The following is a 20,621-nucleotide window of genomic DNA, read 5'->3' as shown; positions in this document are numbered from 1 at the left end:
CCGCGTTGTTTTGTGTGATAGTGATGGCATCTTAAAGAAAAAGGGAAAGAAATTAGAGATTTTAACTGTTCTACTGAATATTGTTGGATCAGTGCATCAGTAACTCCAATTCCTGTCAGTTCCAAAAATCTTCTAGGATTACTATTTTTTAGTTAGTTTTCTGATTTCTAAGAACAATGACGACAGTAGCATATATTATGGGGTTTTGTTTTTCCTTTTGATATCAGTCAGTAGCTTTACCTTCTTTTATGCAATGTTCTTAATTACCATCTTGTTCGTGTAGCTTCTTTGACAGCCTTATTTAAGCACATTGGAAGTGTTGATGAGCCAAGCACAGATGAATTTATCCGGGAGAAAGTGTTAAGCTTTATAAGAGATAAGGTATCAAGACCATGTCCTATGTTGGTTGTTGCAATGGGTACCATGATCTTTTAAACTTCAATTGGAGACTAAGTGAATGAGTGATCTATTTGCAGGTATTTCCTATTAAAGGAGAACTGTTGAAGCCTAAGGAGGAAATGGAGAGGCATATTACTGATTTGATTAAAAAGGCATGTTCTTGTATCTGCATTTTCAAGTTCTATATGCATCTAGGTTCTGAATCGTCAATGTTTACTTTATTGTTTTTTAAAAGTTACAGGACTAACCTGAGTTCAATTGCAGAGTTTAGAAGATGTAACTGGAGCAGAATTTAGAATGTTCATAGACTTCTTAAAAAGTTTGAGCATATTTGGAGAGAAGGCTGCTCCAGAACGAATGAAAGAACTTATTGGAATTATTGAAGGTCAAGCCGATTTAGATGCACAATTCAATGTGAGTTATTTTCCCAGTCTTTTGAGATAAGGGTAGCGCAATTAAACAAATCAACCTGCACCTTGTACTGCTCTTAGGATCTGGATCCAAAGATTTAAGATTCATTCTAACAGCTTTATATGGTGTAGTTAGAATTAGTAATTAACACCTTAAGTTAGGAGGTAAGTTTTGCTACTAAGACTTGAACACCACTTACCATCTGAAATCCATAAGTTAAAAAATTCATACTTATAGGTGTTTTTTGCCTTTTTGTATTTCAATCTCGTCTTGTTGGTTGAAGTTCTTTAGCAACTGGAAGTTAACATCTCTTTCTTGCTAAATAAATATACTAGTGCGATTAAGTTTTATGTATGCTCATATGCATATTGCGTATTGTGATTTCTTTTTATAGCATCAGGTTTCTGTATAATAACTAATAAGTGTGATTTTGCTTACTGCTGTTTTGGTCCTCTTTTTCAAGTTTATTAGAATGGTTGCAATGCAGGTTTCAGATTCAGACCATATTGACAGATTGATATCTTGCCTCTACATGGCCCTTCCATTTGTTGTGGTATGGAATGTGTTTGGCGTGATAGACTCTGTCTTGTACACTTTTTCTTATGTTTCTGTCTTGTACACTTTTTTTTTTTTTTTTTTTTTTTTTTTTTTTTTTTTTTTTTTTTTTTAAATTAACAACGTTCTATTATTTGTAATGTTTCTGACACAGAGAGGTGCATCAAGTAGCAAGTTCCTAAACTATCTCAACAAGCACATAATACCTGTCTTTGATAAGGTAATAATACTTTACCTGCTAAAGTTTGGTGAACTTCTACCTGCAAAAGTTTGGTGAAATTTTTTTATTTCATTCAGAACTTCCTAAACTATTAGTCACCCAGTTGGAGCCTTCTTCTGTATGTAAAGTTCTGGAGATTCTTGTTAAAATTTGGCTGGTTCAATTTTCTTTTGAGAGAGAAAAATTAAGTCAAGACTCAAGAAATGTATTGTTACATTTTCGCTGTCAGTTACCTGAGGAACGGAAGTTAGATTTGCTCAAAGCTCTTGCAGAGATTTCACCTTACACAACACCACAAGATTCACGCCAGATTCTTCCTGCTATTGTTCAACTGTTAAAGGTATGGTACTTTGTTTCAATGACAATAATTTTGATTGAATGCTTAAATGAAAGAACATTTATAAGTCACATCGATATGTTTATGACCTTATCAAGTGCAATTGATGGCTCGGTGTTGTCCCTTTGCAAACTCTTGCTCAAATAAGAAAACTATCCTGAGATTTTCTGTAGTTTATTGTGTAATCATGAGTGTGAATACATTTTTATGCTTATCTTCCCCTTCTTTCAGAATTACATGCCTCGGAGGAAGACAGGAGAGGAGATGAACTTCACTTATGTTGAGTGCTTGTTGTACTCGTTTCACCATCTTGCTCACAAGGTTGCTGATTTCCTATTAATTTGCTTTGTCAATTTACTAGCATTTGATCGCTGTTGTGCAAAGCTCACTTACTCTACTTTCTTGGATAGGTTCCCAATGCTACAAACAGTTTATGTGGTTACAAAATAGTAACGGGCCAACCATCAGATAGGCTTGGGGAGGACTTCTCTGAGCAATACAAGGACTTCACTGAAAGGTGATTGTTTATATATACACGTTTTTTGTTTAAAAAAATGGAATTGTGTATATTTTTTGAATTGGGAGATGCTATCTAGGTAGTAAAGTGTTTTTGAATAATATCAACGACTTTGCATTAAATTCCACCTGCATTAGTGTCAGTAAGGTCTATCGTGATGACAAAGAATTTCCTCCTTTCTTGTAACCCACGAATAAAAATTTCTTTGATGAAATTAATGATTCTCTGTCCTGCATTGTGGTTTAATATTTAATTGCTGTTACTATTTGCAAGTATGGGGGAATACTTCAATCTGTTCCTGCTCTATTTCCCAAAGAGAGGATATTATTCCGCCTTTTACGAATTCATTTTCTTAGGACACCTTGGGTGGAAATTTTGAAAAAGACTTTTGACCATTCTCAAACTTAGGAAGTCAAAACTGCTGTTGCTTTGGGTAGAGGCAATAGGGTTTTGGAAGTGGAAAACTTTGTCTCGGTGTAAGGTGCTATACGCTACTGTTGTCTCATCTTGAAACATGCAATCAAATGATACATGCCGCTAAATCATTTGTTCAGGGTACTTCCCAAGGCGCCAGTACTAATCTTCTCCATTAACTATTATAAATCATTAACTATTATAATCTTCTCCGCTAAATCATTTTTTTGTTTTTGTTTTTTACCATGTTTGTTGGTTAGACATCATGAGGCAGTACAGTATGGCTTAAACCTCATTATGTTATGGTTCATTCATCATGTGTGTTCTATAGTGAAGCTCTTTTATTCATTTTCCTTTTTTTCTCATCAAGTATTTTCACTAATATGAACCCAGCTGTTTTTTTCATTATTTATTTTAAGGAACTCATAGTTTAATTGTTATGGTTCAGGCTGACTAATGTGGAGGAGCTAACTAGGGCTACCATGAAAAAGTTAACCCAGGGAATGGCAGAACACAATAAAGCGATGGCAGCAGCCAAAACTGATGAAGCCAAGGGTACCGTTGTGAGTTTTCAAGGAAGCTTCCATTCTTTTTTGTAGTTTCAACTGTCAAACATTTTTCTTCCCACTTTAGTAGTATACTAAAGCCATGTTCTTATGACGTGTAGAAAACTCAGAAGCAGAATACAACAACTGGATTGCGAACCTGTAACAACATTTTAGCAATGACAAAGGTTAAGGGAATGACTAATTGTTGATCTTTGAATCCATTTTCATTTATGCATGATCTATCAAAATTAACCTGTTTATAATCTCTGATGGTTCAGCCATTGCATGGGAAAACACCTGCATTTATTGGAGATAAGAGCATCAACTTATCATGGAAAGAAGCAACAAAACCTGCAGTGTCTTCCGCGACTGCTACTGTTGGGTAGGAGAGATCTGCCTGATCATTACTTTCATCTTTCCAGAATGGATTATCGATTGATTATTAATTCTTTCTTCGCATTCATCATTACTAACCACTCTATGCAGTCTTTGTTTAAGCCCCCGTTCTAATTATTCGTCTTTATGGCTGAGCATTAGCATATCGTGTGTAACTTTTTCTTATTGTTGTACAAGTGTAGGGAATTAATTTGCATGTTTTTGCTTTTAGATCTTGCAGGAAAGTATGCACGCTTAACTTTAGAAGCAAGAAATAAATCTGTTCTTATTTTTGTTTCAACTGTTTGTGCAGTGGTAAACGGCCTGCTACTGCTGCAAATGGATCAGGCAATGCCGCTTCGAAAAAGGGCCGTGGTGGTGGTGGTTTTCAAAATCAGCTCATTAACAGAGCATTCGAAGGTTTATCTCACGGCGGGAGAGGCGGGATAAGGGGCAGAGGCAGGGGATGGGGCGGCCGCGGGAGAGGAAGGGGCTACCGGTAAATCTCGATGAGTGATTCAGTATGAAAATAGCTAGAGGCCTAGAAGGCTGGAAGATATGTTACCAGAAGACAGTCATAGGGAACTTAATGTATGGAATTCTTCTCGTAGTGACAGGTCTTGTTTCATAGAGGAAGTTGATGAGTTTAGACTCTGATTTGGACTAACAGTTATTATTGTATTCCCCGGAGAATAGACCGGCTGTGATTAGAGCTCGAGGATTCCGAGTCTTTTGAAACTTAGCTGGTCAAAGCAAACAAAATCCCGGATTATTGAGGTGAAAGTGCATGAATGTCTGTGAGTTTACTTTAACGATTATTGCATTCAAAGAGGATGATATTGTAATTGAAATAATAGTGTACTAGTTAATTATAATTAGCTTACTGTTGTTGAATGCTTGACTCCCTCCTAAGGGTATCGATTTTCTTTTTTTGGAGTAAATGACCTTTTTTTTTTTTTTGAAAAGATTCTCACAAAATAAGAGATCGCTTACCAAAAAATTTCAGAAAAAAATTAGTAAAAATATTGACAATGGCGAGTGTCACTGACCACAACATTTGTAAAGCTCGAGATTGATTAAGCTAATATAGATAAATGAGATTAAGGGGATGTTTGGTTTGAGGATTCAAACCATAATTTGAATTATAGTTTATGGTTCGTTACAGTATTTTTTCTCATAAAAAATACACATAAATTGAAAATAGTTCTAATCATATGATTTTAATCCATAAACTAAACGTCTCTTAAATTAAATTAGAATTTTCCCGCCAACTAAATGCCTATAGTAGGTTGATGGCGAGAGGCAACGAATTTTAATATGAGGACTATAGCATCTGATTTGGATGCCTATAACCTAACATCTGATTTCTTGAATGCCTATAACCTATAGAGGCAACAAAATGCCTATAACATAACATCTGATTTGGATAAATTGTGACTTTAGCATTCAAGAAATTTATCCTTTGCAGCTACGTTCGAGTTCTCAGTAAAAAATCAAGTGAAGTACGATTGGAGCGGAATTAAACAAATGCTATATTTGAAATCAATATCATAATTTATGTTTTTTGTTATCATATTAACACATTTACCATTCTTTTTTTTTGAGTATTTCTACCAATTTTTGTATATATACCAATATTTTCATCATTAAAAGCATCATATGCCTTGTGTTAAACTCCCCTAATTTTTCCCCAAATTTCAAAGTAGTAGTAGTACTAATAATACAATAATAATAATAATACAATAATAATAATAATAATAATAATAATAATATGTATATATTTTTTCTTTCAAATTCATCAAACTAATTTGAACACTTTTAAGTACCGAGATTGATTAATTTAATATGAGCAAACAAGATTTTTAGGATTTTTGGTAGAGGGATTCGTTCCCTGATTCGAATCATGATTCATGATTCGCTACAGTATTTTTTCTCACAAAAAATACACGTAAATAAAAAATAATTATAATCACATGGTTCTAATCTATGAACCAAACGGAACTGTCGCTAACCTAACTTCTATAAATAGTAAGTAAATGGCAGGAGGTAACGGTTTTTCAAAATGAAAACTATTAATACTGGATTTAAACAAATTCTGACTTTAACGTTTGGAAGATAATGAAAACTATTACCTTTTGCAGCTCTCGTCGAATCCCAAGATTCGAGTTCTTAGTAAAGAATCAAGCGAAGTAGTAACTATTGGAGCAAAATTCATTACAAACATTTTATTTTAGAATAAATACTCATAATTACTAGAATTTTATTTTATCATAAATCGTCTATATCTTTTCTATTTTTAAGAATTGAGAAAATTGCTGAACTTAAGAATTTTTAAAAATATTTCTACATCTACCAATATTTTCATCTCTAAAGCAGCATTATGCATTTGTCTCGTTAAAACTCCCCTATTTCTTCTCCCAATTCCTCACGTAATCTAATCCTTTATACTGTGTAGATTACAATGGAATAAACAAATTTTCAAAAAATAAAAAAATAAAAAAAAATAAAAAAGAAACAAAACAAGAAAAACCATGGGCGTGCCAGCATGACGCCCCTCACGGCTCACCTTCAGTACCAATAAAGACGCAGACCACCACAAGCACAAAGGTCAAAATCCCGTCTCTTCATTTAAAAAAAGAACAATCCCCTCTCTCTCTCTCTCTCTCTCCTCTTTCTCTGTCTTCTTTGATTCAGACACCCAAACACCAAATTCGCTTTCACTCGGCCAGGGCCTCGAGAAAATCGTTTCTTCGAAATCCGAATTCACCAACTTCGTATTCCATCTTCTTCAACCAATTCCGCAAACTAAAAATGGAGTCGCATATCACGGCGTCGCCCATGTATCCCGTCGACGCCTTGACGCCGTTCCTTGACGGCGCCAGGCGCGGCGCGGTTCCTGCGGCGCGCGAGCGGGCGGGGCCTGATGCTGCGGGAGCCGTCGGTACGGGTGCGCGAGGCGGCGGCGCAGCAGCTGGAGGAGCGCCAGAGCGACTGGGCCTACTCGAAGCCCGTGATCGCGCTCGACATGCTCTGGAACGCTGCTTTCGTCGGGATCGCGATCGCCGTTCTGGCGCTGAGCGCCGCGGAGGACCCGTCCGTGCCGCTGAGGGTGTGGATTATCGGCTACGCCTTCCAGTGCGCGGTCCACATGGCATGCGTGGTGGCCGAGTACCGGCGGAGGCTGCACGAGGCTCGCTTGGCAGAAATGGAGGCGTCTCGGGGGTGGGAGAGCGGCGGGGATTTGAATTCGAATTCTGGTTCCGGAAGTGATGCGGAGGATTACGCGGCTGAGGACGATTCGGATGATAGTTTAGATGGAAACAGGTAATTTCAGGGCTTCTTAGGTTAAAATTACGATATTTTTTGTTGAATTGATTCTGTATGGAGGAATTTCAGGATTGAATTGTTGTGGTATTTGATTGGTTCTTATTGGTGCAAATAGTTGCATGATTTAGTGTGATTTTGGCTTGTTTGTGATCCGTGTCATACGTAAATGCGTTATGTCTTTCTCATTGGTTGATACTGCAAATGAATTCTCGGATTGACTTGGTGTGCTTTTGATTTAGTTCTTATTAATGTAAAGTTGGATGATTAATCGTGATTTGAGTTTGTTTGTAATTCATGTCATATGTTTTTGTGCGTGTGCATGCGTTATGTGTTGCTCATTGATTGATTCTTCCAGGGTTGAATACTTAAATTAGTGCCTGTTTGGGATTGCTTCATGAAATGTTCTTTGGCTTCTGAGTCCAAAACTTGTTTCTTCTGGGAGTGTTTGGATTTTTTTTTTATTTTTTTTTATTTGAAGAGCTTTGGCTCTCCAAAAAGCTTAACATGTCGTTTCTAATCACTTTCACCCGTTATTGATAGAGATTCAAAGCTTAACTTGCAAAGTCCTTCTCTGCTTAAGAACAGCCTGATCTTCTTGTTATCAAGAAGGTTATAACTTTTCTTTCTCACTTATTCCTTCCCCTTCTCACCTGCCTCTTTATAGTTTCTATATATATTCTTCTTTTGCAAACAAGGAGACCAAATGAAGCTAGCTTCAGCTTTCTTGATCATATAGAGAAAGTAGTGCTTCACTAGCTTGTAGAGAGATGCATATATATATATATATATATATATACACACACACACACACACACATAATTATTCAATATGTCCAGCCGAAGGTCCAGGAATTTGGAGTCTTCAAGGATTTCTGATGACCAAATACTAGAACTTCTTTCCAAGTTACGCCGACTTGTTCCAGAGATTACTCCTAACATTTTTATTGCCAAATAGAAAATTTAGATTTTTTGTCCAGTTAAACATCTCCAAAAATGTGCTTCCAAACACCAACTGAAAAACCATTACTTTTACTTTTCTTGTACTACCTTAAAGTACAAGCAAAGGCATTGCCACTGGTTTGGCATTGCTAGGACATGTTTTGCATTGCTTTTAGATAGTAGAAAAAGAGAAGTAAAATATTTGGGTTTTCAGTTAGTGTTTGAAATCACATTTTCAAAATTTTTTAACGGATTAAAACGATATTTAAATTTTCTTATAAGCAGCAAAAGAATTGTTAAAGTGAAGCTCATAAAACCTTATTAAAGCTGTGGTACAAGTTTCAAAGACTTTATAGAAGAGCTTCTATGAGAAGTCATAGTTTGTGTTTTTTACTATAAGCTCTTTTAAAGGAAAATTTTTTCTGAAAAGTTATCAAAGCACTCGTGGAAGAAGAAATGCCAAACATGCCAAGTTTGTTTAGGGTTATTTTCACTTATATTTTTACAATAGTAGAAGGGAAGTATAAGTTTTAGCTTTTAAATTACTTTTTGTACTTTGTATAATCTATTTGAAAAGAATTTATAAGATGAACATTATTTTATTTAATTTTTTCATTCATCAGTAAAAAGTAGAAACGGAAATAACAAATTTTATTAAAACTTGTATTATAACTTTATGGAATCTTTTTCAGGTGGAGCCATGTGGCTATGGCTTCTGCTTGAAGAACTTTCAATAATTCAACACTCATATAGTATTTCATTCAAGCACCTTCAAAAGCTGCTTTTGGGCCCAGAAATCCAAAAGTTGACTTCTAGAAGTCATGCTAAACATACTCTATAGGTAAGTTGGGATTGCTTCCTGGAAGTTGATGGCTCCCTGAGTCCAAAAATTGCTTTTGAAAGTGTTTGGGCAGTTTTCCGGAAGAGCTTTGATCCTCCAAAAGAAAGCTTCTACTCAAAGATACAAAATGCAGCTTATTAGAAAAGCTCTTCTTAGGCTTTAAAACTTATATGAGAGCTTTAATAAAATTTTATAAACTTTATTCTAATATTTTTGTTACTTGCTAAAACATTTAAAGCTTTTACTTTTCTTTTTCTACTGCTTAAACGCAAAAGCAAAAGTAATGCCAAACGGGCTCTAGTTTAGAATTTGATTTAGTTTATATTGATTAACATAGGTGTATGCTTTTTGCGGACGATATAGTTTTAGTTGATGAACATAGGGAAGGAGTTAACCGTAAGTTAGAACTGTGGAGACCGATTCTCGAGATGAAGGGATTTAAGCTAAGTAGGACGAAAACTGAATACATGTATTGTAGGTTTTGTAACTCAAGTAATCAGAGTGATAGCATTTCTTTAGATGGTGTGGAGATTGGGATTTCTAGGAAGTTTTGGTACCTTGGGTCTATAGTGCAGTACGAAGGAGATATAGAAGAGGATATTCAACATAGGATTAAGGCAGGGTGGGTTAAGTGGAAGAATGCTACGGGAGTTTTATGTGATGACAAGATGCCTATTACGTTGAAAGGAAAGTTCTATAGGTCTGCAGTCCGCCTAGCTATGTTATATGGTAGTGAATGTTGGGCTATTAAGAGACAACATTTATGTAAAGATGAGTGTGGCAAAAATGCATATGTTAAGATGAATGAGTGGCCATACGAGAATGGATCGCATAAGAAATGAAGTTATTCGTAGTAAAGTAGGTGTAGCACCAATAGAAGATAAGGTGCACGAAGGCCGCTTGAGGTGGTACGGGCATGTCCAACGTAGACTGCTAGAAGCACCAGTTCGTGCTTGGGAGGACATTCTTATACCTAATACTAGGAGAGGGAGGGGTAGACCAAGAATTACGTGGACCGAATTAATTAGAAAAGACATTCTAGATCTAGGCCTTCAGGAAAGTTTAATTTCGAACAGAGCTGCGTGGAAAAGTGAAATCCATATAGCCGACCCCAATTAAGTTGGGATTAAGGCTTGTTGTTGTTGTTGTTGTTGTTGTCATAGTTGGATTATGTATTTTGTTTGGGCTTGTTTATAATCTCTATCATATATAATAGGCATTGTATGATTGCTCTTTGGTTGATGCTGTATATTGTGTTGACAGTCTTGCAAAGAATCTGGAGTCTGCCAACACAATGTTTTCATTTATATGGTGGATTGTTGGGTTCTACTGGGTGACAGCCGGCGGTGACAATTTGGTAACTGATGCGCCGCAGTTATACTGGTTAGTTCGGTCAAATTTTCAAAGATTACTCTTTTAAGCATTGGTCTGGTTGGTTGTTTTCTTCTCTTGTCACTCATCAATGGTCTTTGTTTCTTTTGCAGGCTTTCTGTTCTTTTTCTTGCTTTTGATGTGGTTTTTGTTATGATCTGCGTTGCAGTCGCGTGCCTTATTGGCATTGCCATTTGCTGTTGTCTCCCATGCATAATTGCAATCTTATATGTTGTCACAGATCAGGTAATGACCAAGGATTTTATGGTATTTGATTGTTGTATTCCAATAAGATTCTGCTGCAGTTCAAAAGTAGACTTCCCTCTATTTTTATTTATTTATTCTTTTTTTTTTGTGAAAATAAAAGGAGATGATAATTGATATCAACGGACTCTAAAGACGTTCCAACTAGGTCGGCACCCCCTAGAAAATCTGTTCCACATGCTCATATTATTAAAATAGAAAGAAATACATCAAGGTTCTAAAAAGAAAATACGAGCCCAGGGGTCACATGGGGTAATTTTGTGAAGGGTTGCAACATTGGCTATTTGTTGGGGCATATGGTTAAAGAGAAATAGCGGAGTTTTTGAGGATTGCAAGGAATTTGTCTCTGTCCTATAGGATAAAATTAAATATTGGGTTTCGTTGTGGGTATATAGGGATAAAGAGTTTGACCAGCCGTTATTTTCAGATTTAGTTAGGAATTGATCTAGTTTTGACGCTTTTTTTTTTTTTTTTTTTTTTGTAATTTAGATTTGGTCTGTTAGAGGAAAGCTCTTCCTTTGCTTTCATTGCTCCTTTTTCAGATTAATAAAGCTCTCTTTTTCTTTTCAAAAAAAAAAAAAAAAAAAAAATACAAGGCCAAAGCCAATTGAAAAGTTAGAAAAGAGACGAAATTGAGTAGATCTGGTGACAAAGGTCAACCCTAGACTTTTCCTTTGATAATCAATTCTATAAAACAACTCATTGAAAACCTTGCTAGGGAAAAACCTAGCAAGGGAAAAGAGTGCCTCTGCTTGCAATGAGTAACCGAAAAACTACTAAGGTTCTGTAATTTGCAAAGTCACATTGTATTGCCGACGTTAGAAGCACCTAAACCTGGAGCATTGAACCACCAAGATTGTTGATTTTCCAATTTATTCAAGTTCTTCCTGGCATAAGCTATGGCTAATTTTGGTATCTGGGAAAATGAAGTCCTATTAATATTTTTTATTTATTACAATTCAATTGTCTCCTTGATCGACAATATGGGCAACTTGAGGTTTATTGCAATAGATGAGTTTATGGATGAGTTTTATTGTGCAATCTGGCAATTATTTGAGGGTTCTTAAATTAGTTCTATTATGCTGTAATGCGGATCGAATGATGCCTGGTAAACGTGTTATAGTGGGGATCTGTTAGCCCTTTAGATTCGGAGAGGCGCGGTGGCATGATGGTTGGTGCATCATTTCCATCGGCCTAGGTGCCAAGGCATGCTAGCAAGGGTGGCATGGCCTTGGGCCAAGACTTGGCTGGTCAGTACGATCAACATTGTAGGCACATGGCATGCTGCGTGTGCGAAGCTGTGCGTGTGGGTGTTCGAGTGTGCATGATGGTCGGTTGTGTGGCGCAATGACTTGGCTTTGTGCCTTGTCAGCGCACCAAGTGGCGTGGGACGCCACAAAACTTGAAAGGCAGGTAGGCTTAGTCAATTAGCACATGTGATGAGACTAAGCCTTTGTGGTTACTAGCCTTTGTGGCATGCGGATGAGACTGAGCGCCTCTGGGGCGGATAAGGCCAACAGATAGTCAGTGCATGGGCAGACAACGTGTCTGTCAGTTACGCTGACTAGCCAGACACACCCAGATGTTCCTGGTTGGTTGGTCCATCTCACCCTAGCCGGTTGGGGGTTGTCAATTGGACTTGTATGGCTTATATTCACGATTGTGTGCAGTGACATGGGCTTTTGTGGCATGCGGATGAGACTGAGAGCCTTTAGGGCGGATAAGGTCGACAGATGGCGCAGTGCATGATCAGACATGTCTGGCAGTTGCGCTGACTAGCCAGACACGGCTAGATGTTCCTGGCTGGTTGGTCCAGCGCACCCTAGGCAGTTGGGGGTTGTCAATCGGACTTTTATGGCTTATATTCACGATTGTGTGTAAAGACATGGGCCTTTGTGGCATGTGGATGAGACTGAGAGCCTCTAGGGTGGATAAGGTCGATAAGTGGCGCAATGTATGGGAAAACGTGTCTGGCAGTTACATTGACTAGCCAGACACGCCCATATATTCTTGGCTTGTTGGTCCAACGCACCCACCCTAGGCGGTTGGGGGTTGTCAATCGGGTTTGTATGGCTTATATTCACGATTGTGTGCAGAGACATGGGCATGTCATGATCTTGCAAAGTCTGTAAACACGTGTATTCCTTTATTGAGAGAATAATAAAGGTTGGGAGGGGATTTCCCATATATTGTGTGCCTTGCGTTTCTGATTGTTGCCGGTTGCTTATTTTCTACGTGTGATTGTTTATTCGTGTGTGCTGTGTTGCATTGGTTTGGTTGACTGAGTGAGGATCACTTGGGCCATCATGGTGGTGTAATTTTGTGTGAAACCCTTGTGACAACTGGTATCAGAGCCCACTTATGAGCTGGGCATGCGTATGACTGCGATGTCAAATTGAGAGAAAGTCTCTCAGTTGGAGAATGTTGTTTGGGCTCCGATAGAGGACAATGTCTCGAGTCTTGTGGTTCAAAATGAACAACAAGAGGAGCAGATTGCCTTGTTAAAATCTGCGCACCAAGATTGGGTGAAAGATGTCGATTCTCGGTTCAAGACCATGCTTGAAGATTTCTCTACATTTGTTGAGACCGTCAAGGAGAATTTTTGAGATGTGGAAACCGAAGTTGCTGCTCTGAAGAAGGCGCTAAGTGCCTGGAACAGGGCAAATGGTGGGGCGGCCTCGAAGTTGAAGTGCCTGAACCGAGTTGCTTCAATGAGACTTAGAGTGCGAAGGCCTTGGAGAACTTTTTGTGGGATGTCGAGCAGTATCTCAAGGCTACTCGTGTGCCTGATGCGGAGTAGGTCACATTCACAAGTATGTATCTTTTCGGCGATGCAAAACTTTGGTGGTGCACGCGCATGGAAGATGATGCTAGCGCTGGCAGGCCTCGGATTGAGACATGGGAGACCCTTAAGAAGGAATTGAAAGATCAATTCCTCCCTTGCAACATTGCGTGGGTTGCGAGAGTCCTTTAAGGAGTTGAAGCACATCGGAACGATTCGAGATTATGTGAAGCAATTTAGTTCCTTGATGCTGGATATTAAGAACAAGAGTGAAGAGGACAAGTTATTCAAGTTCTTGTTTGGCTTGGTGCTTTGGAAGCAGGCCGAGTTGCGTAGGCATACGCAGGATGTGAAAGATCTTCCCACTGCCATTGTTGCGACATATGGGCTTGTTGATTACAAATTCTTAGGTCCGTCGATGGAGAATAAGAAAGGGAACAGAACGAAGAACAAGAACAAGGAAGGGAAGAATGCTGATGGCCAGAAAAAGAAGAATAGTGAAGGAAAGAAGGGTGGGGGTAATTACTTGCAGAACAAGAATAAGGACAACACGGGTTATTTCCTTCGCAATGGCCCTCACTGAGCCAAGGATGTCCCAAGGAGAAACTTAGTGCACTGATTGCACAAACAGACAATGATGATGCTGAGTCTAGTGATGCCCCATCCTGCATGAACCCCTTTCAATTGTTGCCATGACTACAGAGAAGCAGCCCCCAATTCAAGGGCTTGCTATATGTCAAGGCGCAGGTCAATGGTCAGGAGGTGAAAGTGATGATAGACAGTGGTGCTACTGGCTACGAACAATTTCGTGTCTCAGCGCGAAGCAGGTAGGCTGGGACTCACTGTGAGAAAGAATTCTAGCAAGCTGAAAGCGGTGAATTCAGAGGCAAGGCCAATTGAAGGATCTACAATGGCCAATTTCATTGTTGGTTTTAGGGAAGGTGAAATCAATATGATGGTTGTTCTATTAGATGATTTTGATTTGATTATTGGCATTGAATTTTTTGTTAAGGCCAAAGTTTTTGTTGCACCTCACTTACGTGGTATTTTCGTTGGTGACGAGAATATGCCTTGCTTTGTTCAAGCAATTGGACAGGGCAATGCGAAGGGCAAAGAGATTGAACTGCAACTTGCAAAAAGCAGTTCGAGCCGGGAGTGAAGAAAGGCCAACATGCTTACGTTGTTGCCTGATGTGGTTGTAGAAGTGCCTGATTCGGTAGCCACTATTTTGGAGGAATTTGCTGACATTATGCCTTCTGATTTGCAAAAGAACTTCCTCCCTGGCGTACAGTAGACCACAAAATTGAACTGGAGCCTAGTGCAAAGCCCCCTGCAAAAGCCCCTTATTGAATGGGGCCCCTTCAGAGTTAGTAGAGTTGCGGAGAAAATTTGACGAATTGCCAGGGGCAGGTTTCATCCAGCCTTCAAAAGCGCCGTATGGTGCCCCGGTTTTGTTCCAAAGGAAGCAAGATGGTTCCGTGAGGATGTGCTTGGATTACCGAGCCTTGACCAAGGTCATCGTGAGGAATAAGTACCCGGTTCCGAATGTTGCTAACTTGTTTGATCGGTTGTCTAAGGCTTACTTCTTCATGAAACTGGACTTGAGGTTGGGTTATTGGCAGGTTCGTGTGGCAGTGGGTGATGAAGGAAAAATGACCTGGGTGACTAGGTATGGTTCCTTTGAATTTTTGGTGATGCTTTTCAGCTTAACAGAGTGACTAGGATGAGAAGAAGGTGAAGGCAATCCTTAATTGGCCTCTTCCTACGAAAGTGGCTGATTTGAAATCTTTTCTGGGATTTGATAATTACTATCATCAAGGAGTATTCGAAGCGAGTTAATCCCTTGACAGATTTGCTTAAGAAGGACTAGAAGTGGCGTTGGACTGATGAGTGTCAAGAGGCATTTTAGAAGCTAAAGGTTGTTGTTGCCTCCGAGTTGGTTCTCAAGTTGCTTGATTTTGAGAAGTCCTTTGAAGTGCATGCCGATGCCTCTGATCGTGCTATTGGTGGTGTTCTAGTCCAAGAGGGACACCCATTGGCGCCTCTGAGAGTAGGAAATTGAAGAACTGTGAGCAGAGATATTTGGTTCATGAGAAAGAGATGGCTGTCGGGGTCCATTATCTTAGTGCTTGGAGACATTATCTCTTGGGAACCAAGCTTACTGTTATGACAGATAATGTTGCCAATATATAGTTCAAAACTCAGAAAAAGCTGTCTCCGAAGCAAGCAAGATGGCAAGAGTTTTTGGCTGACTTTGATTTCATGTGGGTACACAAACTGGGAAGGCAGAATTAGGTTGCTGATGCCTTGAGCAGGAAGGATGTCGAGGCATGTGTTGCAGTGTTGTCTTCGGTGTAGACAACTTTGTTCGACTGGGTGAGGGAGCAGGTTGTGGTCGATGCTACCTACTCAAAACTGATTTGAGAAGTCAGTGACGGTGTGGTGAAAAGGTACCGTGCTGAAGATGGTCTGTTATATGCCAAGGATGACAGACTATTTGTCCCTACGGGTGGGGGACTTCGGCGAGAGTTGCTGTATGATCCTCAATGGGCTGGTCACCCAAGGGGCAGAGAGGATGCTAGCTTTGTTGTCAAAGTCGTATTATTGGCCAAAGATGACGTTAAGTTTTATGTGAAAACTTGTGTGCTTTGCCAACAAGATAAGTTGGAAAGGAAGTGTGAAGCGGGCTTGTTGCAGCCCTTACCTGTTGCTGAGAAATTGTGGGAATCCATTTCGATGGATTTTATTGTTGGTTTTCTAGATGTGAAGGGATGAGTTCGATCCTAGTTGTGGTGGATTGATTCTCAAAGTATGCTGTTTTTATCCCCGCACCTAATGCTTGCCCCACTGATGTTGCTGCTGAGTTGATTTTCAAGCATGTGGTGAAGTTATTTGGGTTGCCAAGAGACATTATAAGTGACAGGGATTCTCGGTTTATTTGGCTGTTTTGGATTGCTTTGTTCAACTGGATGGGGTTTAAGTTGAAATTTTCTATGGCTAATCATCCACAAACCGATAGAATGAATTAGTTGCTCAAAGAGTATCCAAGGGCCCGTTTGGTTCATGCGTTTAAACCAGTGATTCTTGATTTTGACATTTAAAATTCAAATTTTTTGTGAGAGAAAAACATGGGTTTAAACGCATGAAACAAACGAGCCCTAAGGCACTATGTTAATGCAAGTCAGAGGAATTGGGTTGATTTACTTGTGTTGCACAGTTTTGTTACAACCTGCACAAGTCCTCAACCACTGGGATGAGCCCAACGGAGTTGGTGATGGGCCAACAGCCTTTGACGCCTCATGAGGTAGCCAAGCAAAAGTCCCAATGCAGTTGCCCTACGACGTACAGGTTCGAGAGGGACAAGACGGAACTGTTGGAGTCGGCCCGTGACGGCATAGCCAAGGCTGCCAAGAGAATGAAGAAATATGCTGACAAGCATCGTAGGCCGTTGGAATTCGAAGTGGGAGATAAGGTATGGCTTAAGCTTGCTCCCCGGACTTGGAAAAAGGTGACGAATAAGCGTTACCACAGGGGCTAGTGGCCAAATATGATGGTCCCTTCGAGGTGGTGAAGCGAGTTGGGAATGCTGCCTATCGATTGAAGTTTCCTGAACGTCTGAAGATCCATCCTATATTCCATGTGAGCTTTCTTAAGCCGTTCCATGAGGATGGAGAGGGCAGTGGTCGAGATGCTAAGAAGGCACCGCCAACGATCAAGGTCAAGTTTGACAAGGAGATTGAGAAAATCCTTGATCATAGGACGTTGGGTGCTAGTAAAGAACAACTGGAGGACTGAGTATTTAGTTCAATGGAAGGGCGGTAGTTTTGCTGGTGCTACTTGGGAGAAGGCAGTCTCCTTGTGGCAGTATGAAGATCAGGTCAATACTTACTTGAGTACCCTCCTGACGAGGACGTCGGTTTCTTCCGATAGGGGTGGTGTACTAGCCCTTTGGATTCGGAGAGGCGCGGTGGCATGATGGCTGGTGCATCATGGCCATCAGCTTAGGCGCCAAGGCATGCTAGCAGGGGTGGCATGTCCTTGGGCCAAAGACTTGGCTGTTCAAGACGATCAGCATTGTAGGCACATGGCGTGGTGCGTGTGCAAAGCTGTGCATGTGGGTGTTCGAGTGTGCATGATGGTCGGCTGTGTGGCGCAGTGACTTGGCTGTGTGGTGCAATGACTTGGCTGTGTGCCGCAGTGACTTTGCTGTGTGCCAAGTCAGCGCGCCAGGTGGCGCGGGGCGCCACAAAACTCGGAAGGCAGCGTGGCTTGGTCAATTAGTGCATGTGATGGGCGGTTATTGGCCTTTGTGGGATGCATATGAGACTGAGAGCCTCTGGGGCGGATAAGGTTGACAAATGGCGCAGTGCATGGGCAGACGACGTGTCTGGCAGTACGTTGACTAGCCAGACACGCCTAGATGTTCCTGGCTGGTTGGTCCAGCACACCCTAGGCAGTTGGGGGTTGTCAACCGAACTTGTATGTCTTATATTCACGATTGTGTGCAGAGACATGGGCATGTCATGATCCTGCAAAGTCTGTAAACACTTATATTCCTTTAGTGAGAGAATAATAAAAGGTTGGGAGGGGATTTCCCGTATATTGTGTGCCTTGCGTTTCTGATTGTTGCTGTTGCTTATTTTCTACATGTGATTGTTTATTCGTGTGTGCTGTGTTGTATTGGTTTGGCGGACTGAGTGAGGATCACTTGGGCCATCACGGTGGTGGAATTTTGTGTTAAAAATTAGCCCTGTGACAAGATCCATGTAGGGGATTATCACTTTTATCCTTTTCTTTATTTCTTTTTGGCAGTGGAGTTTTGTCTACTCGTGGTTACTGGTTAGTTATTCTGCTTAGGTATTGATCAGGTGTTTGCCAGTTATCTGTTATTATCTTCTGATTTATTTTCTTGAGACATCGGAAACCGTGACTGAATGTCTGCATTCCCTGTTGCCCTTCGGTATTGTGCATTTTGGTTTACCATGTCTAACTTCATATAATATATTAGGAAGGAGCAACAAAAGAAGATATTGATCGATTGCCAAAGTTCAAGTTCCGCAAGATATCTAATTTCGAGAAAGTTAATGGAGAGATCCAAGAATCTTTTGGAGGAGTAATGATTGACTGCAACACTGATCCACCGATTGAACGCGTTCTTTCTCGAGAAGATGCTGTAAGTTTCATGATACAGTAAATAGAAAGTTCCAAATATTTACATACACGGTTAGATGACATTTCTTACAGAACCAAATCAGGTTTGCTATAGTAAGAATTAAATGCCATATCTATGACCCTAAGCTTTATAGTTCAAGTACCATGCACCATCACAGAATGTTGCAAAGGCGTACGCAATAATTTTCATGTCAAAGCAACCAAGCTAGATCTACAATCATTGAACTGCATGCTTAAAAGACGGGGCTCTAGTTTGTAGTTTCAATTTGTTAATGCCATATTTCATAGAAGCATTACAAAAATAAAGCGTTCTTGATACGTGTATCTTACTTCCAAGCTAGATCTGTTTATCTGATGCTAGATTTCTTGTCACATGGCAGAATTACATGAATGAGTTCTGATACTTGAATCTTTTGGTAAATCTTAGGAATGCTGCATTTGTCTCTCTGCGTACGATGATGGGACCGAACTGCGTGAGCTTCCTTGCCATCACCATTTTCACTGTTCCTGCATAGACAAGTGGTTACATATAAACGCAATATGCCCTCTGTGCAAGTTCAACATTTTGAAGCCTGGTGGCGAAGAAGTATGAAACCTCCAGTTTACTTTCTGCATATACTAGGAAACTGTTTTCGTTTTGTCTGTACAACACAAGTACCTTCCCTTCCGGAGATGGCTTCGCATGAGAATCGCCATCCATGCAAACTTTTGTTTTGTTTTGTTAGTACTGTTATTATTGTCGTTGAATATTATACGAGGTTTGGTATAGATTTGGTATTCCCAGATGAGAAATTTAGTATACAGGATTATGCTTGTAGATGTCATGTCTTATTTTTAATTCTGTGAGGCTTCATGTTTCAACGGTATTACAGTAAGGAAAAGGAAATTGCTACCATGTGAAGGTCCAGGTATTGCAGAAAAAGATTACAATCGGACAAAAATAAGGAGAAATAAAATTCCTTTGAAGTGTTAAGTTATACTGTTAATACAATGCATATAAAATCAATTTGGTACCCTGTATTATAACAAAAGATTGAGTTGATACCATATATTTTTCATTATATCAAAATGATACATTTATATGTTAAAAAACGTTTTGTTAGTATTTTAGGTTATTTTTTAGGATGATAAATGATAAATGTACCCTTATTACTATTCTCTCATTTTTCTGACCTGAAAATCAATTTCAATAAACCATTATAATAAAATTGCTATCCTTGTAACGAAACATCATTTAAGTTGAAAAAGATCTCGTTCCTTTAAAAAAAATAATAATAATAATTTCCCTTCTCTCCCCATATGAGTGTCTTCTTCCTTATCGTTGCTCTTTCAGCAAAAATACTATTTTGATATGAGTCTTAAATTCGAAAAGAAGTGGCATGACATTTGAGAAAAAACTCTTCGTTGAAGAAAGCTTGAAGAAAAACTCCAAGATTCGCCATCCAGAAAAGATGGAATTGATAAGCCCACCGAGACTACACTCCGAATCTATGGCTGCGACCTCATCCAAGAAAGCGGAATTCTGCTCCGATTGTATGTTATCTTTCACTTTCTTTTTCAATTCCGTTCGATTTTGTACATTTAAGTGTGAATTTGTTTGATTTCGTTCGTCAAAATTGTTTCTTTTTCGCAGACCGCAAGCTGTAAATGGCGACCGGCCAGGTTCTGTTCCATCGTTTCTATTGCAAGAAGTCAATTGCCCGCTTCAATGATTTGAAAGCTTCTTGAATTTGGGCCTTCTGGATTGTTTCTCAAAATGCTTGTTTCGAAATTTGTGATAAATTAATGTCCTGCTTTTCAATCCCATTTTGTCAATATAATCCGTCAGAATTTAATTGCTTAATCAATTCTTGACAGGGAGTGAAAAAATTCAATTATTTTTTTTATGGTATGATAATGATATATACTCTGCAGAAAGTGGGGTTACCATAAATTGTATCGTTTAAACAATAGGTAGTGTTGGTGTTTGGTTACAAGTTAATAAATATTTTTACCTATTATTTTTTGTTAAATAGAAATTTAGATCAGTTCATTATTAATAAAAGGTAAAGCGGACAATTTATGTCTCAAAAAGAGGTTAGGATACTAAAAAAATGTTTTTTAAAACATAAATGTACCATTTGAATATTATGAAAAATAAAGGGTTTTAA

At 39.2% G+C, this 20,621-nt stretch overlaps 2 protein-coding genes across 2 annotated transcripts in view; both read left to right on the top strand.

The window, feature by feature from the left end:
- Positions 1 to 4,588, top strand: part of LOC21392215 (apoptosis inhibitor 5-like protein API5) — a 6,236-nt gene extending 1,648 nt beyond the window's left edge. Inside the window, exons 6-17 of the mRNA XM_024168990.1 lie at positions 284 to 381; positions 477 to 551; positions 664 to 813; positions 1,298 to 1,363; positions 1,520 to 1,585; positions 1,815 to 1,925; positions 2,154 to 2,243; positions 2,333 to 2,439; positions 3,302 to 3,416; positions 3,521 to 3,586; positions 3,680 to 3,783; positions 4,090 to 4,588. Of these exons, the coding sequence (XP_024024758.1) occupies positions 284 to 381; positions 477 to 551; positions 664 to 813; positions 1,298 to 1,363; positions 1,520 to 1,585; positions 1,815 to 1,925; positions 2,154 to 2,243; positions 2,333 to 2,439; positions 3,302 to 3,416; positions 3,521 to 3,586; positions 3,680 to 3,783; positions 4,090 to 4,279 (1,238 nt within the window). The 3' untranslated portion in view covers positions 4,280 to 4,588. The remainder of the gene's footprint in view (positions 1 to 283; positions 382 to 476; positions 552 to 663; positions 814 to 1,297; positions 1,364 to 1,519; positions 1,586 to 1,814; positions 1,926 to 2,153; positions 2,244 to 2,332; positions 2,440 to 3,301; positions 3,417 to 3,520; positions 3,587 to 3,679; positions 3,784 to 4,089) is intronic.
- Positions 4,589 to 5,812: 1,224 nt separating this feature from the next.
- Positions 5,813 to 19,274, top strand: LOC21392214 (E3 ubiquitin-protein ligase At4g11680). Its single transcript, XM_024168985.1, has 6 exons — positions 5,813 to 5,822; positions 6,659 to 7,100; positions 10,146 to 10,265; positions 10,367 to 10,499; positions 18,308 to 18,472; positions 18,899 to 19,274. The coding sequence occupies exons 1-6, from the start codon at positions 5,813 to 5,815 to the stop codon at positions 19,061 to 19,063; spliced, it is 1,035 nt and encodes a 344-aa protein (XP_024024753.1). The 3' UTR covers positions 19,064 to 19,274.
- The last annotated feature ends 1,347 nt before the right edge of the window (positions 19,275 to 20,621 follow it).

The sequence above is a fragment of the Morus notabilis genome, unplaced genomic scaffold (assembly GCF_000414095.1).
Source record: "Morus notabilis unplaced genomic scaffold, ASM41409v2 Scaffold669, whole genome shotgun sequence".
Classification (NCBI taxonomy): Eukaryota; Viridiplantae; Streptophyta; class Magnoliopsida; order Rosales; family Moraceae; genus Morus; species Morus notabilis.
The sequence above is the reverse complement of the archived record's forward strand: the minus strand, read 5'-3'. Positions and strand labels throughout refer to the sequence as shown.

Excerpts from the sequence above, each read along its gene's own strand:
- LOC21392214 (XM_024168985.1), top strand. Across the intron at positions 7,101-10,145 it reads GATAGTTTAGATGGAAACAG|TCTTGCAAAGAATCTGGAGT; the intron begins GTAATTTCAGGG and ends TTGTGTTGACAG. Across the intron at positions 10,500-18,307 it reads TATATGTTGTCACAGATCAG|GAAGGAGCAACAAAAGAAGA; the intron begins GTAATGACCAAG and ends ATAATATATTAG.